Source organism: Chanodichthys erythropterus, chromosome 4, assembly GCF_024489055.1.
Source record: "Chanodichthys erythropterus isolate Z2021 chromosome 4, ASM2448905v1, whole genome shotgun sequence".
Classification (NCBI taxonomy): domain Eukaryota; kingdom Metazoa; phylum Chordata; class Actinopteri; order Cypriniformes; family Xenocyprididae; genus Chanodichthys; species Chanodichthys erythropterus.
This window is the reverse complement of record NC_090224.1, coordinates 28,880,823-28,895,448: the sequence shown is the minus strand read 5'-3', so window position 1 is coordinate 28,895,448 and position 14,626 is coordinate 28,880,823. Positions and strand designations below refer to the sequence as shown.

Below are 14,626 nucleotides of genomic sequence, written 5' to 3'. Positions count from 1 at the left end.
ACCATGACTTTTACATCCAGATAAACACTTTAAGACAATAAATACACGATTGAGACAATGAATGCATGTATTGCCTCTGAATTTGCGTCTGAATAGCGCTCCCTCCGTAGGCGTGGCCGCATTAGCAGATAATGAGCTGAATCACAGACTTCTGACATGGCTCTCTTTTCATACAGATTACATAAACACAGAAGGTTTGTTTTCAATTTGACTTACATGATTTAAAACCTGACATCTTAACGTTTTTTAGACATAAGTTTAATTTTTCTGTGATTAATATTAGTGATTGACCGATATTGATTTTTTATAACCGATACCGATACCGATTATTTGCATGTTTATGTACCCGATAACCGATATGCAGAACCGATATTTATTTACTGTTATACTTCTGTTTTTGACAATTATTACAACACAAATGAGCTGAACAAACCATTTTATTTATAACAATCACTCCCTCGGAGTGAATAATATTAGCTGGAATATATAACATTGTCAGGAAAGTAACAAACAAAACAGCATACATCATTGCATTTTCCAACTAGTGTTATTAGGGCCCGAGCACCGATGGTGTGAGGACCCTATTGGAATTGCTCCGTTTATTATTATTATTATTATTATTATTATTATTAGGGCCCAAGCGAAAATTCGCGCAGGGCCCTCTTGTTCTTCTAAGGATTATTATTTTTTTTTATTTTTTTTATTTTTTTTTTTCCCGTCTTCCGGGGCTTTTTGGGGGCCTTAACATGCTCAAAAACTCTTGAAAATTGGCACACACATTGGAATCCGCGGCCATTAGGATGCCGGAGAGGCTGGTACCCGGGCGTGGCAGGGGGGCTCGACAGCGCCCCCTTGAAAAAAGTCTGAAAATTTGGTCCATATATTAAACATGCTTGCACGTATTAGTATGAAACTCGGTACACATATAGACCTCATCGGGCCGAACAACTTTCGCGCTCTAAGTTAATCGCCACGCCAACAGGAAGTCAGCTATTAAGGGTTGTTTGAAAAACGCATGCTCTGGAATTTGATATACTCCTCCTAGACGATTAATCCGATCGCCACCAAACTCGGTCAGCATGAAGTCAAGACACTGATGATTAAAAATTGCCAGGGGATTTTTGACATCTCGAACGGTTTGGCCGTGGCGAGGCAACGAATTTATGGCGAGAAAAAGGAAACAGGAAATGTGTTATAACGTCTGCATACATATATTGATCTTTATGAAACTTCACGAGTGTGTTGGTTGTAGTAGTCTGATCACATGGATGTGACTATTGTGAGTCAAAGTTATAGCGCCACCAACTGGCAGCAGGAAGTGTATCACTTTTTGAAATGCTTTGAGATCACCCTCTTATTTTTACCTGATTTGCTTCAAACTTCATCAATGTAATGGCAATACACAGCAGATGTAGACCTATGACAGGATTTTTGATATTTGAAATATTGTTGCCATGGCAACAGGTCAAACTGTAATAATATTCTTGAGTGTTTTTGAGGCTCTTAACATGCTTCAAATTGCATGAAACTCGACACACACATCAATATTGTCAACCAGTAGACATGGACAAAGCCATAGAAATGGGCGTGGTGGAGGGGCTCAGTAGCGCCACCTTTTGACAAAAGTGGGGGGGTTAGTTTTTCCTACAGTCACCAAACTCGGTACACATATTGTTCTCATCAAGCCGGACAATTTTCTAATTTACATTCATTAGCTCCGACCAACAGGAAGTTGGCTATTTTTGTTTGAATGTTAATTTTTTGAAAAAACAGGCTATGAATTTTATACTACTACTCCTACAGGATTTATCCAATTTACACCAAGCTTTTTTTAACTTGTTGCTAACACATCGAAGTTGTTTAATTGCAAACGGATTTTGGATACCTCAAACGGTTTGGCCGTGGCGAGGCAACGAATTTATGGCAAGAAAAGGGAAACAAAGTGTTATAACTTCTGCATACATTAATTGATTTTGATGAAACTTCGGCTTAGTCTTCGTTGTACAAGGCTGATCACATGGATGTGACTATTGTGATTCAAAGTCATAGCGCCACCAGCTGGAAGCAGAAAATGTGTCACTTTCAGCATACATTGAGATCACCCTCTTATTTTTACCTGATTTGCTTCAAAATTCATCAGAATAATGTTAAAACTTGGCACATGTAAACCTTTGAAAATGAGCTGGGAGGAGGGGCTCTATAGTGGCACCTTGTAGTGCAGTAAATGTGGAGTGAATTTGACATAGTCCTTTGATGTTTTACCGTTTTAAATGCCTATTGCCCGCCGTGCACAGTTGCACTGAAGCCACCGGGGTGGCGGTGCCACCGGGCTTGGGCCCGCCATCGCTGCTCGCAGCTATATTTATTTTTATTTATTTTTTTCCCCGTCTTACGAGGCTTTTTGGGGGCCTTAACATGCTCAAAAACTCTTGAAAATTTGGCACACACATTGGAATCCGCGGCCATTAGGACGCCGCAGAGGCTGGTACCCGGGCGTGGCAGGGGGGCTCGACAGCGCCCCCTTGAAAAAAGTCTGAAAATTTGGTCCATATATTAAACACGCTTGCACGTATTAGTATGAAACTCGGTACACATATAGACCTCATTGGGCCGAACAACTTTCTCACTCTAAGTTAAACGCCACGCCAACAGGAAGTCAGCTATTAAGGGTTGTTTGAAAAACGCATGCTCTGGAATTTGATATACTCTTCCTAGACGATTAATCCGATCGCCACCAAACTCGGTCAGCATGAAGTCAAGACATTGATGATTAAAAATTGCCAGGGGATTTTTGATATCTCGAACGGTTTGGCCGTGGCGAGGCAACGAATTTATGGCGAGAAAAAGGAAACAGGAAATGTGTTATAACCTCTGCATACATATATTGATCTTTATGAAACTTCACGAGTGTGTTGGTTGTAGTAGTCTGATCACATGGATGTGACTATTGTGAGTCAAAGTTATAGCGCCACCAACTGGCAGCAGGAAGTGTATCACTTTTTGAAATGCTTTGCGATCACCCTCTTATTTTTACCTAATATGCTTCAAAATTCAGTGTAATGTCAATACACAGCAGATGTAGACCTATGACAGGATTTTTGATATTTGAAATATTGTTGCCATGGCAACAGGTCAAACTGTAATAATATTCTTGAGTGTTTTTGAGGCTCTTAACATGCTTCAAATTGCATGAAACTCGACACACACATCAATATTGTCAACCAGTAGACATTGACAAAGCCATAGAAATGGGCGTGGTGGATGGGCTCAGTAGCACCACCTTTTGACAAAAGTGGGGGGGTTCGTTTTTTCTACAGTCACCAAACTCTATACACATATTGTTCTCATCAAGCCGGACAATTTTCCAATTTACATTCATAAGCTCCGACCAACAGGAAGTCGGCTTTTTTTGTTTGAATGTTAATTTTTTGAAAAAACAGGCTATGAATTTTATACTACTACTCCTACAGGGTTTATCCAATTTACACCAAGCTTTTTTTAACTTGTTGCGAACACATTGAAGTTGTTTAATTGCAAACGGATTTTCAAACGGTTTGGCCGTGGCGAGGCAACAAATTTATGGCAAGAAAAGGAAACAAAGTGTTATAACTTCTGCATACATTAATTGATTTTGATGAAACTTCGGCTTAGTCTTCGTTGTACAAGGCTGATCACATGGATGTGACTATTGTGATTCAAAGTCATAGCGCCACCAACTGGAAGCAGAAAATGTGTCACTTTCAGCATACATTGAGATCACCCTCTTATTTTTACCTGATTTGCTTCCAAATTCATCAGAATAATGTTAAAACTTGGCACATGTAATCCTCTGAAAATGGGAAGGGAGGAGGGGCTATATAGCGGCACCTTGTAGTGCAGTAAATGTGGAGTGAATTTGACATAGTCCTTTGATGTTTAACCGTTTTAAATGCCTATTGCCCGCTGTACACAGCTGCCCTGAAGCCACCGGGGTGGCGGTGCCACCGGGCTTGGCCCGCCATCGCTGCTCGCAGCTATATTTATTCTTCTTCTTCTCCAAAGTGAATCTCATTTTAGAGGGCCTAAATGTGCTCGAAAACTCACGAAACTTTGCACACGCATCAGAAGTGGTGAAAATTTACGTCTGTTATGGGTTTCGGAATTGGGCGTGGCAAAATGGCTCGATAGCGCCATCTAACGTACAGCCCCCCTCGCTACATTTCACTAGGGTTTTGAAATTCGGTACACACATTTATAAGCCCAAACCCTACAAAAAAAGTCTCTCTGAGCAAAATACGAAACTGAACAGGAAGTCAGATATTTTGAGTTAATTCACCGTTTTTTGCATTTTCCAGACGTTGTACTTTAACGAACTCCTCCTAGATCTTTTATCAGATCAAAGTCATATTTGGTCAGTCTAATCTAAAGGCCTTTGCGATGTTAAATTGCGAAGATCTAGAGTTTTCACTGAAGGGCGTGTCCGAGGCGGCCTGACAAAGTTTGATGTTTCGCCATGAAACAGGAAGTTGTTGTAACTCGGGTATACAATGTCGGATCTGCCCCAAACTTCACGTTTTATTAGAGTCCTGGCCTGAAGACCTCTTCATGACAATATTCAGTTATAGTCATAGCGCCACCTGTAGGCAACAGGAAATGGCATGTTTTACACTGTGATTAACTCCTCAGAGATTTAACCAGATCAACATCAAATGTTATCAGTCTAATCTTAAGACCTTAACAATGATAAATATCAAAGATCTTGAGTTTTCGGTGAAGGGCGTGTCCGTGGCGGCCTGACAAAGTCTGATGTTTTGCCATAAAAGAGGAAGCTGTTGTAACTCAGGCATACTATGTCTGATCTGCTCCAAACTGCACATGTGTGATAAGAGTCCTGGCCTGAAGACATCTATATGACAATATTCAGCTAGTCATAGCGCCACCTGCTGGCAACAGGAAATGGCATGCTTTACACTGTAATTCACTACCAGATTCACATTTCATTATGCCACAAAGTACCAAACATGCTAGAAACATGTTAAATCATGCAACACTTGGCTGAGTGCTAATGTATGCGTATAACGACACGAAAGAAACAGGAAGCTGTTGTAACTCAGGCATACAATGTCCGATCTGCTTCAAACTTCACATGTTTGATGAGAGTTCTTGCCTGAAGACATCAATATGGCGATAATTTAGTGATGATCAAAACACCATCTGTTGGCCATAGGAAGTGTGGCATTTCGAAATGACTTAATGGCATAATTCTCCTGTATTAACTCGCTTACATGTCGCCCACTGATCACTGTTTTCCTAAGGCCAACGGGTGGTGGTGAGCCCGGGTGCGAGGGCCCTTTCATCGCTGCTTGCAGCTTTAATTTATGTTTGTCTTTCTTCAGAAAAAAAATAAATGAAATATATAAAAAAAAAAAAATGAGCAGGGAAAGTTTCTGAAATTTGGTTGATTTTGACACAATTACCCAAATGTGTTAATGTCTGAGAACCTTATAGGCTACATCTTTTATATACATACTTAACCCTCCTATTATCCTCAAAAATCAGCTATGCCAGTTCCCCACTGAGGTCAATTTGACCCCAGCAATTAAAAACCTCCAGAATATGATTTTATTTTCAAAGGTTTATGTATCAGGTACTTTATGTTTCTTCTAGTGTTGTCAAAAGTACCGGTAGTTCGGTACCAAGTCAGTACTGAAATTTTGAAAATGTGACGATACCAGTATTTCTGTAGTACCGAGAATCCGGATATATTCGGTACCCACTGATAGGGCTGTGGCAGTATTTACGTGAATATGACATGAGTGAAGCACAAAGCTTTTTTTACAGAAGAAATAATAGCTAGGTTAGCAATTAACACTCTGAGGTCTGAGGGTATCGCCGGCGATACCACCGCGTTTTTTTTCTTACCAGTGTGAAAGAGACTCAAAATACTCCATTAATGTTGCACATACAATTAAGAGTTATACACCATTTTAATCTGTGGAATATTTTCTTTTATTTGTGTACACTCTTGGCATGTGACTGTATCAAATGTTCATGTTGCGATTAATTGATGAAGCTTTTATCATGGTATACGGTATTATCACGATATTAAAATAAGTTGCAATACCATTTTTGTCATAGTTTAACAGGTTTAAGAACTCTTTTTGTAATAACTGAAACTGAAAACTGAAATTTTCAAACAGATTAAAATGCAAAAGAATTAGGCTATAAAGAACAACAGATAACACTTTACTCTATTTAATGCATTAACTAAGATTGAGCAATAGCTACATTTGATACAGAAAGTATTTTTTGTTAATGTTAGTTTAGAAACAACTGATCATTGTTAGTTTTATCTCAGGTCCATTAAATAAGTTATTTTGATTTTAGTAATGTTATTAAATAGTAACTAAGAAATTAACATTAATTTATAATAATTAATACTTTATAAGTATTTTTATTGTCAGTTTAGTGATAATGAATTAACATGTTAACTAATGAAGCTGTAGGTTTTCAAAGTTTTACTGAACAATAACAAATAATCAGAACATTTCTAATCATTAGGGCATGTTGTAGTCCAAATTAAAATATAAAAATGTTTAGGTTTGGAAATAAATATCCTTTTAAGTCTTTAAGTATTCAGTATTTGGTGCTGTGATGAACAACCAGTGGTGTATAAAGTACTCGAAAACCATACTTGAGTAAAAGTATAGTTATCTTACCAGAAAATCACTTTGGTAGAAGTCAAAGTTGCTGTTTAGAATGTTAGAGTAAAAGTTTTAAAGTATGTGATATTTTTTGTACTTAAGTACGAAAAGTATTTTTTTGATATTAAACGTACTTAAGTATTGAAAGTAAAAGTACAAGTAAATGTGTATAGAACAATTCTTATATTTTTTGCTCCTTTGGTATTTTACAGTTTGAGCAGCATGATTATGTTCAGTTTTAACTCTTACATTTTGTTTCTTTGAATTAAAAAAATGGCTAAATGTTTATTGTATTTTTTAAATATAAAAAATACTAAATATATTAATTATACATTGATCGTTGTTAATGTTAATTCATAGTGCATTATAACTAATGTAAGAGAACTTTAAAATGTAAAAATGTAAATGTCGAAATTAACAATGAACAATACTTTTATTAACCTTTAATTTACAAATGGACTCTTATTGTAAAGTGTTACCATTTCATAACAGTCATGTTTAAAACTTACCATCTTTACACACAAAGGCACAGCATGGGTCAATTATATGTATACTTTCACACATTATTTGCCTCTATTTTAGAAAACTTGATGATCTAATCAAAATATGTGTTACAGTGCCATTAAAAAGAACAAATCGAATGCATTTCTGATAAATGTTTCTGTCGCTGCATGATGAGGATACAGTTTAAATATGCAACTTCACTGGATAACGAATGCATAACAGCCAACAAATGGATATAAAATAATGCAAATGAATGGTAACAATCGTGACATTAAACAGTTGGTATTTTTGTCACATTGTTTTAAACGCTTGAGGTACTACTAATGTTAGCCTCGACGGAGAACATACTACTGTTCTCCACAAATGCAGCATCTAACTAATTACTTTATAATGATATGAAAACATGTACTGTTAAGTACACTATAACATACCGTTTTGTTGTTCGTTTTAAATCCGTTTTTGAAGTGCCCCGCTCTGTGCAGCGCGCATAGAGGCAGCGCGCAGCCTCACGTCACGTGTCAAAACAAACAATACGAGGCATATGTAATAGTTTTTATTTCGCCTCTAGAGGCCACTCTCGTACTGTATAATGACAGCGCATATTCTCAGCCGCTCCAGCAACGGATGCAACCCGGAAAATGAAATTAACCGCGGTTGTGCGAGCACTTGCTTGCAGTCTGTGTTCTTCCGACTTTATTTTGTAGTAAGTAACGAAAATGCTTTGGGAAAATGTATCGGAGTAAAAGTATACATTTTATTTAGGAAATGTAGTGGAGTAAAAGTAAAAGCTGACAGAAATATAAAGACTCAAGTATTTTTTGAGAGAATCTGTACTTTACTTAAGTACTGTAACGAAGTATTATTACTTCGTTACATTACACCACTGTGAACAACACTGAGATTACAAAAAAATGAATGGCTGTTTAAAGCATTTTAAAAACTTCACTAGCGCAGTTACTTTGTTTGCACGGTTTCCGTGGTAACCGCTGCACACTGCTGTTCCATCAGCGCCCTCTGCTGTCAGACAGTTCCGCCATGTGCTTCTCGTGCACGTTGGGATTGTTTACATCTGAGCGCGTGTCCTTTTGACGCAGAATACAGCGGTGTTGTGCTTTTTATACGATTGATGGGTAAAGTATTCTTAATTGCCTTATAAAAAAATTAATAATTGGTAATAAATTATTATTTACGGTATTCTGAAGTGCCGACGATTACAATATCGTGCATATTCATTATCGCGATTTATCGCATTACCGAATATCGGCACAAGTCTAGTACACTCAGAGTAAAAACTAACATGATGCATGATCTCTTGTCTCCCTCTGAAGGAAGTCCAATCTGATAGTTCTCAGAAAATGAACTGTAACTTAGTGAATACTAATCACAAAAAAATTTGACTTATGTCTATAAAAAACGTTGAAATGTCAGGTTTTAAATCGTGTAAGTCAAATCGAAAACAAACATTCTGTGTTTATGTAATCTGTATGAAAAGAGAGCCATGTCAGAAATCCGTGATTCACCTCATTATCCGCTAATGCGTACACGCCCACGGAGGGAGCGCTATTCAGACGCAAATTCTGAGTCAATACATGCATTCATCGTCTCAATCTTGTATTTATTGTCTTGAAAAGTGTCTGTTATTTCCTGGATTGCCTATTCTTCTTTAGCATTGGCATTTGTGGACTAAAAGTGCACAGAGCGCCCTCCGGCTGAAAGTATGAATTGTAAACACAGTATCCAGCGTTCACAGTGACGACAATAAATAATGAATAAATACTCCTCTGTATAGAAAATTGACAAACATGAGAATCCATCAATATTTCTCCAAATGTGCATGCTTTTAAGCTAAAAGCCTATATGAAATGCCATAGAGGTAACAATTGTTCAGACACTTTGCATCACAGAAATACATTATATTTTAAAGAATATAATAGAATACCATTATTTTAAATTGTAATATTTCACAGTATTGCCGTTTTTTCTGTATGTTTGATTTACACCATGATGAGATTTGAATCATGATCACAGAGGGTTTTTTCACAGCCTACCTGACTGAAAGGCCTCATTAATATGAAAGTACTTTTCAGGTAATTATTATGTGATTCTTTTGTCTTCTCAGGTGAGAATCACCCATTATACATGAGGATTCACGCCTCCACGCATACTGTGTTCACAAGACTTCTGGGTATTTGAGGTTGTAGACGAGAGTTTTTGCTTCAAAATTAGGTAAAAATTATGCTGCCTGCTTGTTCATATAAAACAATAGAGAGATTAAAATTTTCTGAAACATCTTTGGTCAAGAAACAAAGATTTAATATACATTTTGGCTTTATTTCAGTGACTTAAGTTTTTTGTTTTTTCAATAACCCTGCATAAACATTATTCCTTCAAAAATACAAACATGATACATGTTCCTCACATATTATTGTAGCCTAGTTTGTGCTGAATACAGTGTAATGACACTTTTTCCATTAATATGTTTATGAACAACTGAAAAAAGCACAAATGTCAGGGCATGTCAAAACTTCTCCAGGGTCCCAAAAATCCTCAGACCCCTGAGGGTTAATTGTGACATCGAAGCCATGGAAACATTTTGGTTCATGCCGAATGAGAGAGGTACTTGAGTCCATACATTTAAGCTTTGTATTCTGTTTTGCAAATCGCGATATTAGCTGAGAATTTAACAATATTCCATTAGTTATTCCACTCAACATGGAATCAGTTTCTTTTCCCAAATATTCACTCACGCAGGGGATTATAAAAGTTTCTTTCATTCGCATTTAGGCCTATTATAGCCTATTCGCATTCTTTACTGTGGTACAGTACAAAAAACAGTGTAGGACAGAAACCTTTTTGCTTGCACGTCAATTTATTTTTAACAGTTTGCACTTGTTATTAGACTTTATAAGGCGCGTCAAGTTTATCTGTATAGCACGTTTCACACACCAGTGATTTTTACTTTCGCTTTCTCTGGCAGCGCAAAATCAAACATAGCCTGAATGTCTGAAGATAAAACTCGCTCTTCAGACCTTTTACAACAAGTGTCAGTTGCTTGTAACATAAGGAGATAACATAACATTATTAAAGAGAAATGGTCTCTTTCCTGCTCGTGTCCCCATTCCTCTTGAAGCGCAGAGCGGTCTATATCGAAGACCATAATAACGGGACTTTGGCTATGTGATGCATCTTTGTGTGGAAATAAAAAAAACAAAATGTTCCTTTAAATAATATTTTACTTTCTTATTATTTAGGTTACCATTATTTACCTATACATTTCATAGTTTTACAGGCTTGCTTGTTGTTTCATTTACGGAATAGTTAAAATAAACACGCACATCCGTTACCCCTGTTGAAAAAAAACAGCAGATCCTGGTAAGGTAGGTTTTGAAGCTAGTATGCTGGTTTGAGCTGGTTTATGCTGGTCCAAGACCAGCATGGACCAGCACTTGACCAGCATAAACCACCTCAAACCACCAGCTTCAAAACTTACCTTACCAGCATGCTGTTTTTTTCAACGGTACAAAATGGATGTTTGAGCATTCATTTTTATTTGTTCCAACAAATTTTGCTGTGGTACCGAAATTGGTACCGAGAACCGTACAATTTTCATGGTATCGTACAGACTACTGGAATTTTGGTACCGTGAGAACACTAGTTTCTTCATTGACTACTCAAATAGCTATTTAAATAAAACAACACCCCCCACTCCCCCCCGACAAAAAATGGAAAATGGACAAAAAATGGTTAATTAATACATTCATGGCTTTATTATATTATATTATATACTATAAATTATAATTCCCCCCTCCCCCAACATTATTATGATGTAATACTTACAGGTATGGTTATGATAGGTTAGGGCCGCAAAGCAGATGAAAGTTGTTTGAAGATTAAAAAACTGCATTTTATAATGACCTCAGTATTTTATAATAATATAATATAATATATAATATATTTGCCATCAAGGGTAATAATGTGCAGTATGTTCAGAGGCAAATTTGACACTCCCTTGGGACCGCCTCACCCATGGGTGGTCTCAAGATGCTTCACTGTTGGCATGACACAGGACTCATCATGGTAGTGTTCACTTTTATTTCCCTGGACTATTCATTTTCCAGATGTCTCAAACAGTCGGATGGGGGCTTCATCAGAAAAAATTACTTCTTTCCGTCTTCTGCTGTCCAATAAATAATATTTAATAAACACTGCAGAATTCCATCAAAAAAAAATGTGTCCATGTTCATTTTATGGTGACTTTAAGAAATATAGGGTATAGCATTTCAATTAGTAACGTCTACGTAAAGAAACACGAAATGTTCGTGCATGTGTTAAACACTTAATATCACGACCCTAGAACAATGACCCTGTCTGTCTTTCTCCCTGCAACCGGTCTTTCTCTCCTTAAACCACAACGAAGACCGTCAGTGTCATATGATTTATAAAATCAGACACAATACTGATTTACTGCTTTCATTATACACGTTTTTGGCTTGTGTGCTAAATGTAACACAGGAATAGCCAACAGATAGGGTTTGGGTTTTAAGGTATATGATCGGAGTAAACACGTCCACATGGCGTTCAGACCGTGTTGACAACATGGCGCATACCCTCTAGAACACCAAGAAATGTGTTCCTTCCCCACTTATTTAATGCACACAAAAAAAAAACCCACAGGCCCAGAAACTGCATTTAACTCCAGTATAATATATATATTTAAGACTCGAGCGATAACGTCAGCAACAGTTTTCACGCAACATGAACACACAAATGAATGCATGCATACCTGCTGGTGTTGCCCCAAAGATCCGCACCACGGGCACTTTCTTGACATCGTTCTCTCTGAATTCAGAATAACAGACGTCCAGCTCTCTGATCGGGCTGCTCATGTAATAATCCGCCGTGACGATCCTCAATGAAAACATTGTTGTCCTGCAGAACCGAACATGAGATGCTATTGACAAATTAAGATAACGGTAGCAGTCGATCCTAGTTGTTCCTTAAATGTTCACCGATGTTTTGTGTTTCTGCAGAGAGCTGCGTGAACCAGGCGGCTTTGAACAGCGCGTGATTTCCAGAATAATGGAGCGCAAACATTCGATAATCCTATGTTGCAAATGATTCCCAAAGATCACAACCGTATAATTCCTACCCAGACTCTTCAAATACAACATGTATTCCAATTTAAAAGAAAATCGAATGTTCACTCCCCCGACTCTATACGATCACGACACTGTTGGGTAACCGTAATCATTCCCATCCAACCCATATTCACGTATAGTGCACTGTCTATGAGTGCACTGCAGCATTCCTTGCAACTAGAGCTGGGTCAGCCAGTTCACTTCACTTCTGCTGAGAAAGGAAGCTCCACGCTGTCTCTGCCCTTATTGGTCCGGACCAAATACAATGCGCCTTCTGATTGGCTTACAAGAAGATAAGCGCACTGATTGGCTTGTGTTAGGCGGAAGTAACAGAGACGTTAAAACGCATTAAAAGCCTCAGATTAATTATAAATGTGTTCGTAAAATGGTCGAACAGACACCGACGACATGAAAATAAACGACGGACCACGCCAGCTTTTATTTTATTATCTACTCGGATATGCTGATGAGAGAGGCAGTTTATATGCTCTGACGTTGTTCCAATCAAACTACTACTAGTGCTACTAACGTTACCTGTTGGTTTTGAGGATTTTTTATGTGTGAGTGTGCATAGCTGCATTTATCTCACTGATCTATATAAATTACATTTATATTAGTGATGGGAAACTGAGGCATTCTGAAGCGTTTGAGGCGTTTATCAAACTGTGCCAAACGCGAAGCTTTTCAACACCGTGCACACTAACGACATCTTGTGGTCAAAAGGTGAAAAAGCTGCCTTTGCGTGATATAGGAGTAGGGGGAGGCTGCAGACCCAAGAAGTCCTCGCTGCAGCCTGTAGCACGATGACGTAGCTGGATCAGATCCAATACGTACTGGACGTTGTTACGCGTCATACACGCATGCGCAGTACCGATCTCTGGATTATAACGTGCATGCGCTGGTCTTGAGTGACACGCATAATATTGTATTGAGATGATGTTCTAACCTCTGTAGTAGTATTGATGAATAAGTAATTATTTACATAAATATGATGCTTAAGTCATCGTAGTTTCTCTACACACATGCAAAATAGTTGTCTGGACAACATTTTAAATCACACAAGTTTAGTTTTTAAACCTAAATTTGATAATGTCACCACAAGTATTATTCTTTAATGTGTGTATATAGAACATTTTAAAATAAAGCCATTTTATTTTATTCAGGTATATTTGCTGTTGAGTGGAAGCAAAAATGAGTCAAATAATTGTCTCTGTAATTTTAATCCTAAAAAGGTATCATACAATAAAGTCTGTATACAACTTATAATACAAGTACACATTCAAGGGAAAATGCAAAAATATTAACAGCACCAAGAAAAAAAAAATTCTGTAAGATGTCAAAAAAAAAGCCTAATATTTTTGTCTAGTTTTCAACATTTATCTGTACAACAAATTAAGAGGAATCTTAGTTTGTTGTTCAGCATCTGCAAGACATGAAACTACCTTTATATATATATATATATATATATATATATATATATATATATATATATATATATATATATATATAAACAAAAAAAACAAACAAACATGATTTTAAATTTAATATACAAACTGATCACAGCAGTCAGATCAAGCAGTTGTCACTCAAGTGACCTAAATAGTGAACTTTGTTAATAGTTGTCCTTGGGGCTATAGTAATTACCCTTACAGATGAAGCAGTCTGCTGAGCAGTAACCTTCAAACTCTTTGATTAAGTAAAATGCACGAAGGATTCCTTTCCTTCCATCTCCAATATATCCTGGTGGGAAGTCTTTAAAGCTGCAGTCCGCAACTTTTTTTGTGTTAAAAATTTACAAAAATTATATAATGAGAATATACAACATGAATCCATTTTCCAAACCGTGTTTTTGTGTTACCCTGAATCATTATGGTACACTTATAATAAGTGTTTATATTCTGACTATTTCAGACCGGACTGGTAGGACTCGCCGCAGAGTATCACAGCAACTGCGTGACTCACCATAGACATACACAGAGAAAAGTAGCTCCGGCTACAATGTTCTTCTGCAAGACGCGTGCAGTTCTGTTTATTAACCACTAGAGTGCCAAAAATCGCAACAAAGGCAACTGGTCACTTTATATGGCACTCGATACATCTCCTTGTAGTCACTGGAGTGTGCACTCCAGTAGATAACACCTATTGTAAGAAAGAGATTTAAAGTAATAACAAGTTCTGAGCAAAGCTTAAAATGCATTTGCAGCTTAAACTTAATATGTAGAACTATCTACTGGTAAAAATCTAAAAATAATAAAATGAAATTACTTACTGTCAAGCCAGGCAAAATGAGCCTCTTTTCTA

At 37.2% G+C, this 14,626-nt stretch overlaps 1 protein-coding gene across 7 annotated transcripts in view; it reads right to left on the bottom strand.

Annotated features, from left to right (window-relative positions):
• The window catches only part of rev3l (REV3 like, DNA directed polymerase zeta catalytic subunit), a 341,728-nt gene extending 329,236 nt beyond the window's left edge, over positions 1 to 12,492 (bottom strand). For all 7 annotated transcript variants that reach the window (XR_010894996.1, XM_067384680.1, XM_067384681.1 and 4 more), the window contains exon 1: positions 11,971 to 12,492. Coding sequence is in view for 6 of the 7 variants with exons in the window: in XM_067384680.1 (XP_067240781.1) it covers positions 11,971 to 12,109 (139 nt within the window). In the remaining variant the exon portion in view is untranslated. The remainder of the gene's footprint in view (positions 1 to 11,970) is intronic.
• Positions 12,493 to 14,626: the final 2,134 nt, after the last annotated feature.